The sequence below is a fragment of the Cyphomyrmex costatus genome, unplaced genomic scaffold (assembly GCF_001594065.2).
Source record: "Cyphomyrmex costatus isolate MS0001 unplaced genomic scaffold, Ccosl1.0 scaffold302, whole genome shotgun sequence".
In the NCBI taxonomy this organism is placed as follows: Eukaryota; Metazoa; Arthropoda; class Insecta; order Hymenoptera; family Formicidae; genus Cyphomyrmex; species Cyphomyrmex costatus.
Window position 1 is genome coordinate 2,087,625 of NW_017277148.1, and position 19,773 is coordinate 2,107,397.

The 19,773-nt window shown below is 31.5% G+C and overlaps 1 protein-coding gene across 1 annotated transcript in view; it reads right to left on the reverse strand.

Moving 5' to 3' along the window:
• The window catches only part of LOC108775659 (putative uncharacterized protein DDB_G0291608), a 146,128-nt gene that overhangs the window by 48,262 nt on the left and 78,093 nt on the right, over window positions 1-19,773 (reverse strand). The window contains exons 2-3 of the mRNA XM_018542091.1: window positions 10,867-10,974; window positions 7,739-7,877 (exon numbers count right to left, since the gene is read on the reverse strand). Coding sequence (XP_018397593.1) covers window positions 7,739-7,877; window positions 10,867-10,974 — 247 coding nt within the window. The remainder of the gene's footprint in view (window positions 1-7,738; window positions 7,878-10,866; window positions 10,975-19,773) is intronic.

Below are 19,773 nucleotides of genomic sequence, written 5' to 3' on the forward strand. Positions count from 1 at the left end.
GTATTTTGTTTTTTTGATTTTTTTACTTAGGATTTCAATTCTATTATTTATGGAAGAAAACAAAAAATCTAGGGAATAACCGTTATTCAATAAGACTGTAATCATGTCAGTGATGTTTTTTACATAATATTTTGGATTAGAAAGGAAAATGATTCTATCTATTAAGCAATAAATTACTCCTATTTTGTGGCAATCCGGATGATTTGATAGGTAATTCAAATATCTTCCTGAATTTGTTGGTTTTTTATATAAATCAAATATAATTCTGTCGCTTTCCACACCTATTTTTAGATCTAAAAAATTAATAAAGCATTTTGATTATCTTCCAATGTGAATTTAATTCTACAGCGATATGAATTAAATCTATCAAGAGTATCGCTTATCGAATTGTTAGGTAGGTATAATAATATATCGTCTAGATATCTGTAATAAATTGGAATAGTGAAATTTATAGTTGAAAAAATTTGATATTCCAGATCCTCAATGACTAAGTTTGCTAAAATAGGTGAAAGTGGTGAACTCATTGGTAAACCATGACTCTGAATATAAAATATACCATTAAAAACAAAATATGTTGAATTTAGAATGATCGAAATAGCATTTTTAAAGTCAACTATAGGTATGTTAGTATGTTTTTTTATTGTATCCCATTTTTTCTCAATACTTTTGATTATTAATTCTGTTATATAACCTAGATATATAATAACATAGATATATAAACCTTTATTATCAAAACTATAAGATATCAGTGTAGACAACAAGATTTTACCTTATCTTCGTTCTTTTTCTTCGCACACATTTCTTCATGATTATTTTTCTATTACGATGTAATAGAAAATAACGTAGTTCACAGAAAGCACGTGGTATTTGAAAGAAAGTATAATCTAACAAGTTATAATAGGAGCTTGTAGGTGCCTTTTCATGTTAACGATTGACGCTCAGCTAAATTAGCATAGAAAAGCATCATATGCAGTAGGTTTTAGTCAAGGCATACTACATTATAATCCAAAAATTTCTATGTCCTGAAATCCTAGAACCTTCTCCCAAGCGATAAAATATACCTAAGGCTTGGTTTTGTTGGTTCACTTATGGTTATAGACTTAACTAGAAAAATTTTTAAGTTATCACTACGAAACCATTAGTTTAGTGATTAGTCATAGCTAGAAAAACACAATTTTTACATTATCATCAAGTTAAGTGAGGTTATGTCTAAACCACAAGTTAACCAGATAATGAAAAACCGGGCTTAATACGAATATAGGTTCGCTCATTATATTGCTAGTGAATCAAGGGCTTAACCTTAGCAGCCGTTATGCAACTGCTGCTTCGTTTAGCCAATAAATGAACGCGAGAGCACGGTTTAACAAAGGGGGTTCGAGACCTGTAATTATCGGTGTATATCGTTAGCAAATTAATTGTATCGGTTTAGAAAGAAATACACCCGTAATTGCGTCTTCGACCTTTCGAGCAGAATAAACGGCGCGATTATTAGAGATAATAACAGGTTGGAAATCAAACCAAATTTCCGCCAAGATAAAATGAACCCCGAAAAATGGTCCGATGTTATGCAAACGTGAGTTAACTCAAGAGAGCGCTTGGCTCGAGTGAATTAGATTTGAAATGCAAAAATCCATCTCAACGATCCAGCTACGCGCGCGCGTATCATTTCTTTTTTATTTTTTAATTTTATTTACTTCAACATACACACATACGATTAACTCGCTTAGTTAGATTAATAACCTTGGACGGAAAAAGCATTGAATATATAGATATATTATGAAGTATATATCTAACTGTGTGTTTATACGCACACTGTATACGCTCGCGCTCATCCAAGACTTTACTTTGTTACTAATGAAACACTGTTAAATATTAAAAAATCAAATTTTTTAATCAACCTTAAGTTAAACGTCTCAAAATGTATTATTTTAAGCCATAAGACATTGGCCATCAAACTACTAATCATAGTCGAATGTATGTGTGTGTAAGGAGAATAATCAATAATAAATTAGTAAGAAGAAAATAATCAAGGACTCTTAGTATAACAATAATAAATAAATAACAAGGGCGATGTAAGAGTCAAAATATAAATTCATTTAATATAATGTTAAAAATCCAAGTAATAAAATAAAATAAAATTTAATTATAAAAACCGTAAAAATAAAAATATATAACTATGAAGAACTACTTAAATTTACTTAAAATTAATATAAATCAACTTAGCGCTACTAGTTTCGGCTCCAGGATTGAGCCCTCCTCAGACGATAAACAATCATGGACAAAATCACTCGCAGAGATCGCAGAGATACGCTTGTACAGTCTTAATCCACTTCCGTGAGTCTCCATCAGAAAAAACTGACGTCATAATATACATGATTAGAAAGTCGATGTAAAATCATAAATCTAAGAGATGGTAATAAAAAATTTTTCTTTATAGGTATTACAAATTATGTCAAATTTTCTATATGAAAACTCACCAGGAAAATCCAACGGTAATAAAATTAAATTAAAAGTTTTGTGTGTCGACATTGTAAAAAATTATATAAATCAAATATAATAAAAGATGGTTAACAAAAGACTGATTGATTGATTTTGTCCATGATTGTTTATCGTCTGAGGAGGGCTCAATCCTGGAGCCGAAACTAGTAGCGCTAAGTTGATTTATATTAATTTTAAGTAAATTTAAGTAGTTCTTCATAGTTATATATTTTTATTTTTACGGTTTTTATAATTAAATTTTATTTTATTTTATTACTTGGATTTTTAACATTATATTAAATGAATTTATATTTTGACTCTTACATCGCCCTTGTTATTTATTTATTATCAATAATAAATTGTTTTTTACAATTTAAGACTTAAGCTTAAATTTCACGCCTTAAAATCTCATTGTAAACGCCGCTTTAAATTTCAGGACAAGGTATCAAGACAAAAACGCTGCCTTAGGTCACGAACAGCCAATAGCCGCGTTAGACCATGGTGTTTTAATAAGAAAGAGGTTCACAATAAGAATATTACTGAATACTACCACCAGAAAGAATTTTCGTCATTGCTTTACACATTCGAGTTTCCGACCTGGATCCAACCTTCGCATGTGTTTCTGTGCCACGATTTCGTATCTAATCAGATAAATAAAATATACCTCAGCTGAAGTAATATTTTTCGTAATAAGAGTTCTTTAAATTGACGATCAAATTTAATTTGTGAGATTATTATTATTTCAGTGTTGCAAGTCCGTTATACACGCGAATTCAATCATCCACATTGCGTACGAAATGCGAGCAGAATCGATGCAAGAAGGGCTCAAAGAAAATATCAATACATGCACATACGTACGTCTTTTTAATAACGTGAAGCATGGATTTCCATATTAAACGTAATGTTATGCGCAAATTTCAATCTAAAGTTGGAATAGGATCGAGCGGTTGAGAGACAGAGTTACATTTAAAAAAAATTAAAATAACGCAGGGACTTCTCTCACTAGAAAATTCATGAGGTTAACCAAATTTACTGAGTTGGTCCGAGATTTTCTTGTATTATTTAAACACCTCGGCTGAAACATCACCCAAGAGAGCTTAAGAATAAGATACGGAATTATCCCGGAATAATGTCAAGAGAACCATGGACAATATGTGATATGGTGTAACTGCAATAACACAATAGGTAGTGTTATTAGTGGAATATTTCTGTTCCGAGTCTTCGTCTACCGTGAAATTTATTGGAGGATCAATTTAAAGTTAATGTTTCTCTTAAGAAAATTGTCCGGACAGAAATAGCTTCTGAATTAGCGATTAAAAATAAGCGATTCTTTAGAAACTAACCTTCAGAAAATGAAAATGCATTAAAACTACCAGCTCTTACTCTTTATTTGACTTCAACGAGACTTCAACGAGACTTCATTTTAACAAAGTTTTAATTCAAAATTTGATTAATAAGATACTAAATGGCATAAATTAAAGCAATAAAAAGAACATCCCATTAATTTGCTACAGAAGTAGATAAATTATTATAATTCATTTGAATCTTATATTTATTTAGAAAAAAATGATAAAGTAAGAAAATCATGTGTAATATAAACGCGTAATATTTATTTAATTTGAAATACAGGGAAATCTTAAAAAAATTAAAAAATTAATGTATCCTTGCATTGATTTTGATCTCTTTCAGAACAAATTTCATTCAAAACGTAATCATCGGATTATATACATTAAAAATTAAACAATGAAGAAACAAAAATGTTCTACTCACATTGTTCTAAAAAATCTTTAATTGTCAATCTATTTAACCGAGAATAAAAGCCTGTAACAAACTTAAAATAAATGTTCGCCAAAAATATGTCTTCAAGATTACTGTCATTTTTTATAAAATAAAAAGTACGAATATAAAATTTTAAACGCAATTTATTAGGGGAGACCAGAGTTAAAGGGGTATGTATTACACTCAATTTTTGAAAATATTATCCATTCTACGATAGATGTTTCATTCCAGACTTTCTTTGTTCTATACAACGTTCTGAACTAGTCGAGGACACGCTGGATGTCGTGCAAGAAGGTGGCGTGTCACAGTGGTTTGAAATAACGAAAACGTGGCAAAAACTAAAAAATTAAAAATTCGAAAATCAGTGTTATTTTATTATAAGTCGAAAGCTGAATATATATTTCCATCATAGTTTATACAAAATTATTTTATTTTAAAAATAAGTAATGAAAAGGCTCAACATGTATAAAACAATACAAATAAGAAAAAGGGCACAGAGCCAAATATTTGGCTCTGTGCCCTTTTTCTTATTTGTATTGTTTTATTTTACCTTTGGCCACGTATAATTTAAAATTGAAATTTGTTAAAATTTTTTAAATTACATTTTTAAGGCAATTTGTTTGTGTTATTTGATGGAATTGGAAAATATATTAATCAGGCTAGTATCTTGAAGGGTAAGTAATAAAATAAATATGATATGAATTTTTTATGTTCGGACCGTAAGTAACATTAAAATAAAATAGAATTTGTTAATATTTTTTCAGACTTTTAGTTTGGTTCCCAGCATTTCCCAGTAGATTTTTTTTTATTATAAAAAGGAAACATCAAACTTTAATAACAAATAAGAAAAATTTGCCACTTTTTCCCACTTCGGGAAATATTCCATTTTTTGTAGGTTATGCCATCTATATTACTGACTAAACCATATGATTTTTGTATAACAATTACTTTTTTCCTCTTTACAGATTCGAAAATTCTTTTCCAAGATTAAAGACGCATGAATATGTCTCTGTGGGATATAATTTATGCTGAGAACGAAAAAAAATATTCGCGCTAATATGAAATTTAATTTTAATATGGGGTCATGCGACATGCACCATATGTGCCCTCTGTCGATCATATAAAATTTCCTTAATTTTAATCTTAATTTGACTCTTACTTCGCCCTTTTATTGTTATTGATTATTATTGATCATATAAAAAATATAAAAAAATATTTTATAAATAAAAAAAATATCTTATCAGAAGAAACTTCTTCAGACGAAAACTAATATTAAGCAATATTATAATTATAATAACCTGGTATACAAAAAACCTGGCTTGTTAATTCTTACCCCAAATGCAAATGCTGGATATGACAGTTCTTTCAGAATCGTCTCTTGTCGAACTCCTATCACTAATTTTAAAAAATTAATCCTTGCTTCCGTAATAGCTAAATGATCATACTATCACTTACAAAAAGTAATATATTTAAATAATATCTGGATTTGAAACTACAGCTATTTTTCAAGAAGTGTTAATTTGTGCCCCGGTCTTCCCTATTACAAATTTTGTGTGTGTGTGTGTGTGTGTGTGTGTGTATAGAGTGGCCTCTGTAAACGAACGTTTCAACCATAATTATGTAGGACACATAAACGTTAATAACAATACTGCAAAAAAATTCATCGTCCTACATAATTATTTTAACGATTCAAACAAAATTATTTTCGGTATCTAGTTAAATTTATTAATATTTTAGTGAAATCTTGCATAGATTTGATTGTAAACGAAGATTCACTATATAAGATATTTCATAACGTAAAGAAAAGATTGGCTATAGCAGGGAGTATCGAAGAACCGAAGCTCGTTAAGAACGAGTTTTTTAATGTTATGCGAAATTCTCATTAAGCTAATGACGATGTAATATCACTTTCAAAAATACCGTCGTTTTTTCTTTCGTTTAGATCGACATGTGTCATCTATAAAACAGAGCGATCTTTATGAGAGAGATTTCGCTTGCTCCACAAATCTTTCAATAATCTTAAGTGCTTTCCTAAATATTTTATTGTGCTTGCATGGATACGTCCTCGCGATCCGAAAACACCGCCAATCAACATTTAATACCTGCCAATCGATTTTCCGAGGAAAAATGATGACAAAAGATGAGATTCTTTCCGACTGTCTTCTATAAGTTATAATATCATCTATTTATCTGAATTATACAAAATGACCTCATATCTTTCCGACGCGTACAAGAAGATAAAATTTGTACGCGTGGGACAAATTACAAAAAACTATGAAAATATCGTTAATCTAAAAAAATTTTATTACACGTCTTCAAGTAAAAGAGACTTTACAAATGTCCTTTGACGATCATAAAATGGCCATTTTGTTTTAACATCGAGCAGTTAACTTTAATTTTATGGACCAAGGGAACGATAAAAGTATATATAATTTCGCGAATGAAACTTGAATGTTTTTAAATAGCCTTTTGTGCCAGCGATTTAATCCTAGAATTTTAATCTCTTTCAATGTATTATTAAGGTAAAACAAAATTTTTATCATTATATAATTTTTTATATTTGCAATCGCTTTAAAAAAATATGGACTTTCTATCTTACCTATATATAGGAATTAAAATAATATACAAAAAATATATATACAGTCTGTTCAATAAGAGCGTATGGTTCCGCACTTCATTAATAGATGATGCATAGATGTTAATTTTGGTTTTTCCGATTTTCTCTGAACAATTCGGAAGAGGATGCTTTGAGGTTATATGGGTAAATGTGACTTGTTTTGACTGTAACAGAGCAAATAACCACAATGAGTGCTGCGTATGCAAGTCGTTTTGAAGCAGTGTTCCTTTGCACACATCCGAAAGGATCGAAAATGTCGTATGCAGCTGCTAGGCGCTACATGAAAAAGTCAGAAGGATTCGTCAGGAAGTAGGTGAAACGTTACAAAACGAAATAAAAAATGTCGACGACCTGCCGGAACGTGGCACCCGACGGTCAACGACGAAAAAGAACGACAAAGCAATCATCAAGATATTTGAAAAGAATCCAAGATGTTCATTACGACGAGCGAAAAATCTTTTATTGAAAAAGAGTATAGATGTGAGCCTTAATACTGTTAGAAAACGATTGCTTGATTCCGAATACGGTTGGCGATCTACAAAGAAACAGCCCGTACGTTCTTGTTGAACAGATTATATATATAATAATTTCTTATATGCAATATTATTCCACTGATAATAACTATCGTAAAATTCTACACTACCTATATATAATAATATAACGTCTATCTTGAGTATTTGTTTAGGTATCGTAATCTATGTAATTCTATGACTCCTGATCTCCTAATCTTGTCACTTAAGCCGATATAACGTTTTACTTCCAAGAAAGAAAAGACGATACTAACGAAATATCGCCGGTATACTCTCCAACGACACAGTTATCAATCATATTTGTAAGGAAGGCGAGAGAAATCTGTCTTCTTACCTGATCGACGGTTTTCTGAAGGATCTGGCATTTGTCAGTCTTGCCAGAGCTCATGTCCGTGGCGGAAATCAGCTCGGCAAGCTCATCGATATACAAGTTCTCTTGGGTCCGTCGTCTTTTTTCGTTAAGGCACTTGTTACTGTGAACAATTGAAGTGCAGAATTAAAGCGCTATTTTAAAAGGATTGCGCTTATATTCAGCTCTAAAAGATCAATGCAAAACTACTAGCAATTATTGAAATTATGTATGTCATAAGTCATAACAAAGTTAATTAGGTTAGTTAAATATATATTATATTTCAATAAATTAGTTATTTACATGTTACTTGAAAAATTGCATTTTATTATGCTTAACGAGTTTATGTTTAAAAATATTAGAACATTTATTTTCTAAGTATTAAGAGTTCAAGATAACAATACAGTTTTTTTTTTAAATATTTATTCTTAATATTAATTAAATTGTCCAAACATTTGTTTTTAAAAACTAGATAAATAATAAAAGTGCCATTGACAGATTGTCTCTTTATTACTTGGAAATGTAATCTTTCTAAGTTATATCTTTGTGTTAATATTTTTTTAAATATACAAATTATTAAATTTATTATAGTAAAGAGTAAACCTCAGAAATATATCACTATTATAATATTTCTATGACTAAAGTTTTTCCTAGTTTTATCGCGTTAAAGAATATTCTCGTTCGCGTGAAAAGCATTAAGTCTTTTATCTTTTATATGATCGACTTATAAATTTGTTCTGACATAGTTCGTCATAGCCACATTTTAAACTTTTGCAGTTAATAACAGATGTCGGATTTCAAGTTGTTCCTCACAAAAAATTTCGATGGTGATCATTGTAATTTTTTAAATTCTGAACACACGTATTCCGATTTTTAAACATCGAATTCAAATCACTCTCAAAAAATTTGATTAATTAGCTGGAGCTCTCGTTCGACTCGAGAAGGCATTAATTCTAAATTAGTTAAAGAATCTATTATTATAAAATTACAAGTCTGAAAGAGAAATTTTTGTACACGTTAGACATGTAACAAAACGCCGCGAAGTACATCAGGTAATAAAAATCTTACGAAAAAATTTCAAAATTTTATAAGAAAATTTTATAAAAAAAGAAAATTTTCTTTTATATATATATATATATATATATATATATATATATAAATGCTAAACTAATTCTTTTGGTCCCATTGAAACGTTTGATTGACCTTGCGTGACGTCACATCGGTCCAGTAACCACTCTCGCTTTACTATAATGCAACTCCGTAATTTTAATATCGTCTTGCCAGTTGTTATTCAGCCATGTATTCGCACGATAAAATCATAGGATCAAATCAAAAGCGGTCTAACTTTAGCGTTTACTTTTTCTCGTTACAAATACAAAAAACTTATTACATTAATGTTATGAATATATATATATATAATATTTAAAAAATATTTTTAAAAAATATTTTTAAGAAACTCTTTAAACTCTTTGAGAAAGACGCAGAACTTTATTAATAATGAAATTCTGATAATAAAATATTAGTTGTACACAGATTTTTTTCTACTACTTTCTTTAGTTATTTCTAATTTATTATCTAGAAAAGCAATTTTTCCAAGATTTTTATTCTTACTTCGAGTATCAACTTTCAACATAGAATATCAACTTTTATATTGAAACGAGATTTAAACACATTCAACTTGATAATTTTTTGACATTTATATATGTGATAAAATCGTTAAAAAAATATATGTTTAGATTTAAATATATTATTTTTTTATTCGATAATTTTGTTTCTATCGGTTAATTAATTTTTACGAAAAAGATGCAAATAATCACCACTGTTTGGTTATTGATACTAACATGAAATCGAATACAATAACCTATTAATAATACTAATATATATTACACGATTGTTATCGAAACAATGACTACATTTTCCATTATTATATGTCAACACATAGAGATGAAATTTATACAACAATTTAATAAAGTTTTATTCGTGCGCGACATTAACCAAACATTACTTTGACATTAAAGCTTGTTCAATCAGTGAATGCTCAAAAACTGGAGTGTTTGTGTTTGTTATTAATAATTCGATCGAAACGATAAGCTCTTTACCAAAATGGATGGCAACGGATTACAGCGTGTACACATCGCCAAGCCTTTAAATCTTTATTCTTCCTTTATGGTTTCCGAATTTCAAAATTATACGCTTTATTTAACATTTTAGACATCTAGTGCGTAATAAAAATTCATTAAGAAACTAATGCAAGGTTAATTAATTTAAATCCAGAATTGTTATTTTTTTTAAGCTTTATCAAAAAATTCAAGTTTTAAACTTGTCAAAGCAGTTTTAATTTTTTCCTTACTTTTCTTACCTTATTTCCCTCATCCTTTCTCTCTACCGTTACATTATGTTGTAATATTGCTACGTGAATTATTAACAATATAATAAAAAAATATTTTGCTCGCTGTATTTTATTGGAATTAAATTAAATAAAGTTTTCATAACTTTTTTTAACAATAACGAAAAACTTTTGACAATATACTTGTCAATTTTTTAAATATAAACAATGTTTCAAATATAAATACGTAAAAAAAATAAAATAGAACACTGATATTCACCTTTAATCATTTTTTCCGAAATTAATCGAAATTAAATTATTTATTTTTAAATTAATTCAAATAACCGATTATAAAGTGCAAATTTTTATTATTTCGTTGCTTTCGTTATTTAATTAATATAACATAACAACTGCATCGTAATTATTAAAGTATTAAAATTATTAATTACGCAACACAAAATCATTATGTAAAGCTAAAAGAACAAATCATGTAACAAACGAATAATCCAAAAATATAATAAGGAAAGAATTTGATTTTGTACATTTTTTCGTACGTTTAATATAATTATTTGTCTTTTTTCTATATTTTTTTACGAATTGTTTATTAAACATTAAATTGTGTATTAAACGATACCAAATAATACAGAATTATTTTTATTCATTGATAGTCGCATTTTGATACTAAATATGCAGTGTGAAACGCAGGTATTCATTCATTGTACCGTCCAGATTGCAGATCCGAGCTTGTACCGCAAGAAGAAATAAAAAACGGTAGATTGATACTCACATCTGCGACTGAGGCTTCGCATCTGATTTCTTTCTTTTCTTGGTAATGCCGCTGGTAATCGCACTCATTTTGACCCACAACGGGTCTTGCAATTCACACGGGCCAGGCCTGCAACAAAAGCGCAATCACAATTAGACAAAAAAGTACATCATATATATACAAATCTTACATAAAAGTAGCAAGTCCTTAAATGCATCAGGATATCGATATTATCGAAATAAAATTCGAGAAATATTTTTATCTTTACTTTTGCAAAATCAAGTGATATAATTTGTTAATTAAAGAATTATAAAGATAGCTTGAATTTTACTTAAAATGCTTGCAAAAAGAGTAATTCGAAAGTAAATGAATGAAAGTCTCAAAGAAAGTCAATATAAATATCGCCTTTCGTACGATTTCATCGACAATATAATAACATCAATAATCGTATCTGTAATTGCACGTCGCAACTGCAATTATCATTATCAAGTAATCATTGTCGAAATAAGTAGGAAAAAATATATCAATTTCAAATATCATAATACTCGTCCCCCCTCTCATCATTCATTTGGCCGAGATATTTCTCGGAAAATTTCCTGTCGCCGTCGCGAAGATGGCTCGTTTTCAAATAATCGAGCTCGCGCTTAACTAATTTGCTGCACGTGGACGAAAGCCGCGCGTGCGATTCTTCAACTCCCCCGCGCCCTTGCCCCCTTCAATTCTATTGCCTCATCCGCTCTGTGCGTGTACGTACACTGTCTCTTCATTGCGTATATTACACGACGTGTATACGTCCGTCACTAACATTCCTTCCACTTACGTGTCGTATTTTCGTAGCTCGTTTATTACCTCGAAATCGATGAAAACTCAATACAGAGGAATATATATTCTCACTTAGACTTGATAATAAGGTTTTTACGGAATGTGCAAAATGACCCTGCATTATTGAAAGGAAATCGACTCGTCACTCGCACAGCATTACTGAAAAATTTAATCGTTGAACTTTTCGACAATGTAAACAATTCAATTCGCTCCGGTTGAACGCTGACGTTTCTAAAGGTCTAAAAAGTTTTTACATAAAAAGGATGATTTTACTGAAGTATCTAAATATTTCGATACAGATCTAAAAATTTTGTTTGAAATAATTATATTTGTTTGAATTATCAAATATTATGTATAAAACTAGAAAACTAATTGCTAGAATATTAAAACTTTTAACAGCGTTTTACATTCATTGTGTTTGAGCGTCTCTATATAATAATTTTGACAATCAAACAAATTAAATTATTTTCAAACCTATGTTTAACTAAATTTTTAGATTCTTCATAAAATCATAGTTTCTGTGTAGAAAATATATATTACAACTGACTTAATATTTGTATATCTGCCGTTCTCAACTGATATCTAACACTAAAAATGTTCTGATAAAAATCGAAATGTCTGTTTTACGTATTTAGAAAATTTATGTTATATAAATTTCGAGCATCTAGCATGTTATTGTTTCAATTTGATATTTTAATCTTTCAATCATCGCAGACATATATTAGACCAATTAACGCTATTCAATTTCATACGATAATAAGTACAATGTATTCCTATAAAATGGTAACTGGTGTAACAGACCCTCAGAGAAAGATAGAAAGATAAAATAAATGATTGAACGTCTCGCGGGACGTCTAAAGTCTAAAGCACATTTTAATTCACTCGAGCTTCAACTTAATATCGAGCTTAACGGTCCTTCGTTAGATGGCGCCTTCTGAATCTTCGCGTTATCCGAACTCTCTTTCGCGCGAGGCTTCACCACACAATTATTCTCTCTTCCTTTATCGAAATTGAATTTACCGAGACCGCTATAAATACGTAGAGCGCACAAGAGCGACTTGAAATAATGCCTTGAAGTACTCTCGGCGGCGTAAATGCAGCGTGCGATTCCTTGAGAGATCGTCTTTTTTTTTCTCACACTCGCCGCGGCCGCGCCGCAGTTTATCATCGCGCAAGCGCGCGCGCGAGCCTCCCTTCGCCCTTTGTGCATGCCTTTTCGGTTCGTTTCCCCCGAATCAATAAAATTCCTTTATGACGACACACGCCAGGGCAGCGTTATAATAAACCGGGGAATCGGCTGCTAACGAAGTGTCTAAAGATAATAGATAATAGCACGCACAGTAATGAGTAGGAGTAGGTACTGCACAGCGATGTAGAGAGTGTCCCGAAATTACTAGTTTTTTATCTTTTATCAAACGCAAATCTCTCGTAATTTGTGTTTAGTTATTCTCAGAATCGTGTCATGTCCTAGAATTTGTTTCCGATTTCATTTTCATCGAACAGACATTATGCATATTAGACAAAAAATTAATAATTTTTTACCACTAAATGATGCTAAATGAATTGCAATTATAACTGCTAGATAAATATTAGAATAAAAATGACTCTTCCCTTAGTAACTTACGTTGGATGATGGCGTTAGAAAAAACTTGAAAAAGGTTATCGTTCAACGTAAATTAATTTTCAATATATGTTAACAACGCAAATCTTATCTAAAATTTTTGTATGTCACAGTCATGTGAGGATACATATATAATGATATTTTGTTATCTAAATTATGTACGCGTCTTTTTGAAGCTCTTTAAAACTTTTGATACCACGTTGGACTTTTTATCATTGATAAATTTTTCGCCAGCACTGAAAGAAATATATGTTCTAATTAAATCAACAAAAAGCCTAACAAAAATGTTTTTTGGCAGTTTGGTGAAACGAAACAAAATTTCTGGTTGTTTATGAATAGAAATTCTGTTTTGTTTCATCAAAATAACATTCTTGTCGGGTTTTTTTATCGTTTTTTAATTAAAACATTGTTCTCAGTACAACGTAAAAAAAAATTGACTTTAATAGTGAAGTCAAATCACTTATGCGACATCAAAAGTTTTAAAGAACTTTGAAAGGACGTATAACACCTTTTATTAATTTAAATTAAACAGAACACACATTTTTCTCAGCATTATCTATATAATATGTATTGTACGAAACATACGTATAGTATATTTTAGAATACCCTGTATATCCAGCAAGCAAATCAGTCAAACATTATATCTCGTATCAAACTCTTGTCTGAGACACTCTGATAATAGCTAATGTAGCTATACGCACAAAATTACTTGTTTACTCGCTTACGTAATTGAACCGTACGCAAGACTTCATGCAGATTTTATGACACAAAACATCGCAATTGTACAGTTTTTCGGAAATTACGAATTATGTGATTTTTATTCATGATTAACGAGCAATAATGGAATGACGATTGGCTACGTTCGGCGGGATGGATACAAGCGCTTTGATAAATGCGTTACGTCCGCGACTGACTCTCTCGTGATCGTTAATTTATCGGTATGTCGATAACGCAATTAACGAGTTGTAAAATGTATGGGTAACTGCATTGTAAATTAGACGCGTTGCATCACTTTTCTGGTTAAGTCGCGCTTGTGCGTGCTCTTTTTTTTTTTTTTTTTGACCACATTTGAATTCCGCTAACAATGAGACCATTCTTTCTAAATACACCTCGTACGCTTTTTTTTTTTCTTTACCCTCTCTTCCGTTTCTTTCTTTTTCCATCTTTCTTTAAAGAGTGAATACATACTGTGTGTATGTTTGTTTCATTTTGAGCATAGAAGAAAACAAAAACGCATACAGCATTATTATATGTATGGACTAAATATTATACTTTATGTCTTTTCTTGTGCTCCATTTCTTCCATATAAATGCATTTATACATTGTATTGTAAAAGACAATCAAAGAATTATTTGTACAATTTTTATATCTGATGAAATCTTAATAAGAATTAACAAAATCAAACATAGGTTTATTTTTTTAGATAAACGTAAATAGAGCAGCTGCGCGCCACACAGAGAAATAATTATAAATTGACAATTTGTCAGAGATAAGAATGACTTTACTTATATTAAAAAACAGAATTTCTAAATCTTATTTCCTTAAACGTTTAAATTACAGTATCTAATGTATACAACATGACAACTTGTAAAATTATGCAACATTGAGAGGATGTAAAAGATATATTTTTATTTTTCTTTAATATATATACCATACTCTTTCAGGATGATCGTCAATCTTTAAAAAAAAACTTTAAATAAAAATGTCATAAAATATTTAAATATTAAAAAATAACAAAGAAAATAAACCATAAAAAAGAATTAATTTTAAAAAACTATACAATAAAGTAATGAAAGAAAAATATGTAATTGCTGGGTCAGCTTACAGCATCAATGAATATAGAATATAGAAGACAATAGAATATAGAAGTCGCGTAATTTTGTACCAAGAATATATATAAATATTGATATTGAATTACATTATCGCGGCCAAGTACCTGCAAGAAGATCATTCTTCTGCAGCAAGATCGATAACTGTTAAATACGAAAAATCAGACAACTTAAATCAGGCAATTTCTACGTTATTTTACAACTGGTTTCAAATTTCGGCATGGCGTGGCAAAAAAAAAAAACGTGGAATCGTACATCCACACATAAAATACTGCAATATATATTTTACATCATTAACCGGTAAGCAACGACCGATATGAGGATTTATCTCCATGCGATCAAGACAGCACGTAGGTATTACAATCACATGTACATCATATCTGCGCGGATGTCATTTTAATGATTTTTTAGTATCACAATTCGCCTTTCCCTCAATTATGTAGAATATTACATAATTTTTAATGGCTTACTCGATTGACTATAAATTCTGGTAACAAATTGATTCAAAAATCACATTTTATCAATGAAATATTTTTTGCAAACTAACAAAAAACCATTTTTTTTTTATTTTTATACATAAGTAAAAATATTAGTAAGAAATTAAGAATGAACAGTGCCATTCAAATAAATGATTATACTTAATGGAATCGTTAGCAATTTAAGTAATAAGCGCTATTCTTAAAGCCTATTATTAACTTGCAAAAACTTTTTAACTCTATGAATTTATTAAGAAATTACTTTCAGCAATTTTTATGCGCAAATTCACTAAAGATCGTTAAAAATTTATACGATTATTATTAGTAATTTGAATGAATTTTCAAGAAATAATGAAAAAATTAGACATGACAAATACGATTAGCAATTATTTAAAATTAACTTAATCGTAATTTAATATAGTGAAGTAATACACTTATTACTCCCAGCCATCATTAAGAAATTCATAATTAGTATACAAAGCTAATCTTTCACGAGCGAATTTAATTTTTTAATGAATATACTCTGAACTTTCGCGGTATCGTAATATAAGTAACTTAAACATTTTTACAGTAAAAGTTTTCCTGTCTTTTTGAAGAGAAACGATATTTCACTTGCGATGAAATGCATGATGGATGAATGACGAAAGAGAGATAACATTATAATATATCTTAAGAGCATAAACTTAAGATAACATTTTTTTTTTGCCCTAATTACTTCGACCCAGATTCATGAAAAAACATTATACTGCTATGTCGTGAGGAAAAAAAAAAAGGTAAATTAGATCAACAAAATGTACTTTGCTTATACGTCTGTACGCTCGTTTTATTTTATAGAAACGAAAGTGCGTGACGAACGTTAAAAAATGATCACGAATTGATTAAGTGAACCTGTCATAAACGTCCGATTGCAGCAGCATCTCGTTAGCATAGCGGAAATAATTTCACTATCTTTAGAACACACGCCCGCGAGGTATCATTTCTACCGTATCAAACAAACAGTCGTTCAACGAGTTGTTACACGTCTGTTAGTCGTCTGAATTAACAAAGCGTCTATTAATGATCGATCAACAAGATTACGTGATAATTTACGCGCAAAAATAGCGTGTTTGAAATCATCGCACATCATTTCCTTAATAACAGTTTGATAAAGCTAGAAATATATTGAGTGTCGAAAGATTAACGATCGCAAAAGACATTTCGCGTAAATTAATGAAGCCGTTGCGAATATCCGATTGAAGTAAATTACATAGTATATTGACATTATATGGCCGCGTCACTCTAGCGGATATAACACGTCAATATATGCATTATTTTGGAAGGTGAAAATTTAATCAATTGCGGAAATGCCAGCATTTTTAACTTTAGGATAGTTAATAACGGGCTTATCGGCTGTCACTGGCAATTTTATGCAAAATCGTGCACGGCTTTCACCTATCTGCCGATTTATATCGCCTAAAAATACATACTCATTGACTGCCAAACACGCGACGATGTCGTTCGCCGAAACATACAAAACAAATTGTGACTGTATCTATTTTGAGCCCGTTCATGTCGATAACCTTGTTAAAAAGGTACGTAAAAGGGATTTAAAAATCTAAGACTCTTTTATACGTTACAGTAGAGATTGCCAATAATGAAAAACAACACGCAAAATATTGAGACAGAATGCAAAACATCTAATAAAAAAGAATAATCAACAAAATAAATTGCTTAATAAACAATTCCTAGTAATGGAATCAGAAAAAATGGGAAAAATTCTCAAAGATATGCTTTTAGTTGTAAACAAACGTATGCAAATATATCATTAAGAGCAAGAAATAGCATGAGTCAAAATATAGTATATCTTATATCTAAAAGAATCTTAATTTTGCTAAAGGTATATAAAAATTTAGCTAGATCTGAAAATAATTTTACTTATACATCAAAACAATTATGTTATAATTTAAAAGACTCAAACTAACTGTTGGACTGTTAAAACTTTTTACAATATTGCTTATAATAGAGTGTCCTATACGACGTAATTCTTTATAATCTAACAAAATTCTGTTCCCCGACGCGTGTCTAGCTAAGCTTTTTATTTAGATACTTCATATATCAACAAAACTTTCCTTCCACGTGAGAATTCATTCTCAATAAATTCACGATTAATAAAAATTGTTCGCATTTCTCTTGTCTCGTAAAAGGATTAGAAAAGGCGCGCATTTTGCGCACAAATATAAATATCGTTATTGAGAGAAAGCATCAGCTGGTCGATTCGCACAAAAGCGTCTCTCTCGCAAAGGGAAAAGTCGCGTGTTACACTACAGGCTCCTTAACGCGATAACCTCGTAATAACGCAACATTCGCAACGGGCGGAGATTGATCGAAAGTTCGGCCTTGAACCGCCTTGATAGAATAATCGGACATTTTCGAAGGAGCCGGTTCTATATCGACGTCAACGCCGCAAGTGCGTTTCGTGATGCGAAGCCAAAAAAAAAAACCCCCCCACGAAAGGCATCGATCGAGAAAATTGCTGACTAAACCCCGACAATCTTTAGCCGTACAAGTGGCTATCGTAAAAAACAACCGACGAAACGAAAAGTGCTAAGTGGATGGCAAATAATCTGGCTCAGGAGAACGATAAGTATCGCGCGGAAAACATGAAGAAAATCGACGCTGGTTAATTATGGTAATTTCACAAATGCGTATATATATATCGTATTGTAGCAATTTCATGATGATTGCGATATTAATTTAACACGGGAACTTTCTCCGCATGTTAAATGCATCGATAACATCTGTCGTTCAATAAGAAAAAAAAAAAATCGCGTAAGAATAATTTTCTTCGATGGATCTTGCAATTCATAGATCGCGCTTCACACCACAGATCGTACTCTTTGTAACTTTAAGTTACACTTACGACAATATCATCGACACCTCCGGCTTTTTACCTCACACGTGCTTTATAACTTGTACTTATGAGAATATCGATACCTTCTCAGTTTTATGTCGCGCGAGACTGTGGCTTAAAATGCCGACGTCGCCGGCTTTCGCGATAGAAAAATGTGATCTTCACTTCGTAGCTTACCGCGGATTCCGTTTCTCCATCATCAACGATTTTTCTTCCCTCGCGCGCGCTTTTATTCACTCACAGACCAACACACACCAACGTTACCGATCGCACGTTTCTTCAGCACCGAAGGCGTAGTCCGATTCCACGGAACGTTCAGTTTCGATGACTCTTCGCTACGATGTTTTTCGACGATCGATCCCATAGCTGCTTCAGGGGATTCGTAATTTCCTGAGCGGGGATCGTAATCTGAGCATGGAATCAACATTCGCCGACGCGAATTCTCCGAGCGAAACTCATTCGAAAATTCTTGTCAGCAATTCGATCGATAAAAACACTTGGTGTTGATACTTGTTGTCGAAGATTTTTCTATCTATTTTTGCAACCAATTCCGCGTTTCAGGAAGCTTCGCTTCAGTCACTCGACACCTTGCATTCGTAAATGATACAAAAGTTCGCGAGATACCACTCGGCATTATCCCAATAGTTCCCAGTCACTCGACAATACTGATCTAAGATTCCTTCGAAGTTCCCGGTTTTTCGTTTCACCAATCTGTAATTTTCTTCTCCAATCTCTCTTTCCGCTCCATTAATTTTAATTCGAGCACTGCATTAGTCAAAAAAATTCGAATCACATAAAATGTCAATCGACTCAGCGATCGCTAAAGAATGACCTTCGGGGCTTTAAAAATCTAGATCACAGCCAAAGATCGGTCACCGTGTAGTTATATTTCACAAGCGTTCTTCTTCCTTCAAATCTATCTGCGATTCTCTGTGAATCTCCTCTCCTTCTTCCTGGATCTCTCTATGGATTTCCGACTTATCAACAACTGAATTTCCTCGCGATATCGCTCCTCCCCTCGTGTTTGCTCTCTCCTCGCAGGATCACTTTAGCCGGTACTCTGTCAGCAGCTCTCCTCTTCTGCGAGAGGGAAAACGTGCGCGGTCGCGCGCGCGCGCGCACGCGCGGGGGTCTCGCTCGCGGTAGCGCAAGTCGTCGCGAAATGCTCTCGCACTTCTGCCGATGTCACCACTTATCGCGTAGAAAAGCACCTTGCATCACGGAGCCGGCGTATATCCACGCAGCCGTCACCCAGTTGTCACGGGGTGGGGGTGGGGGGGGGGGAGGGGG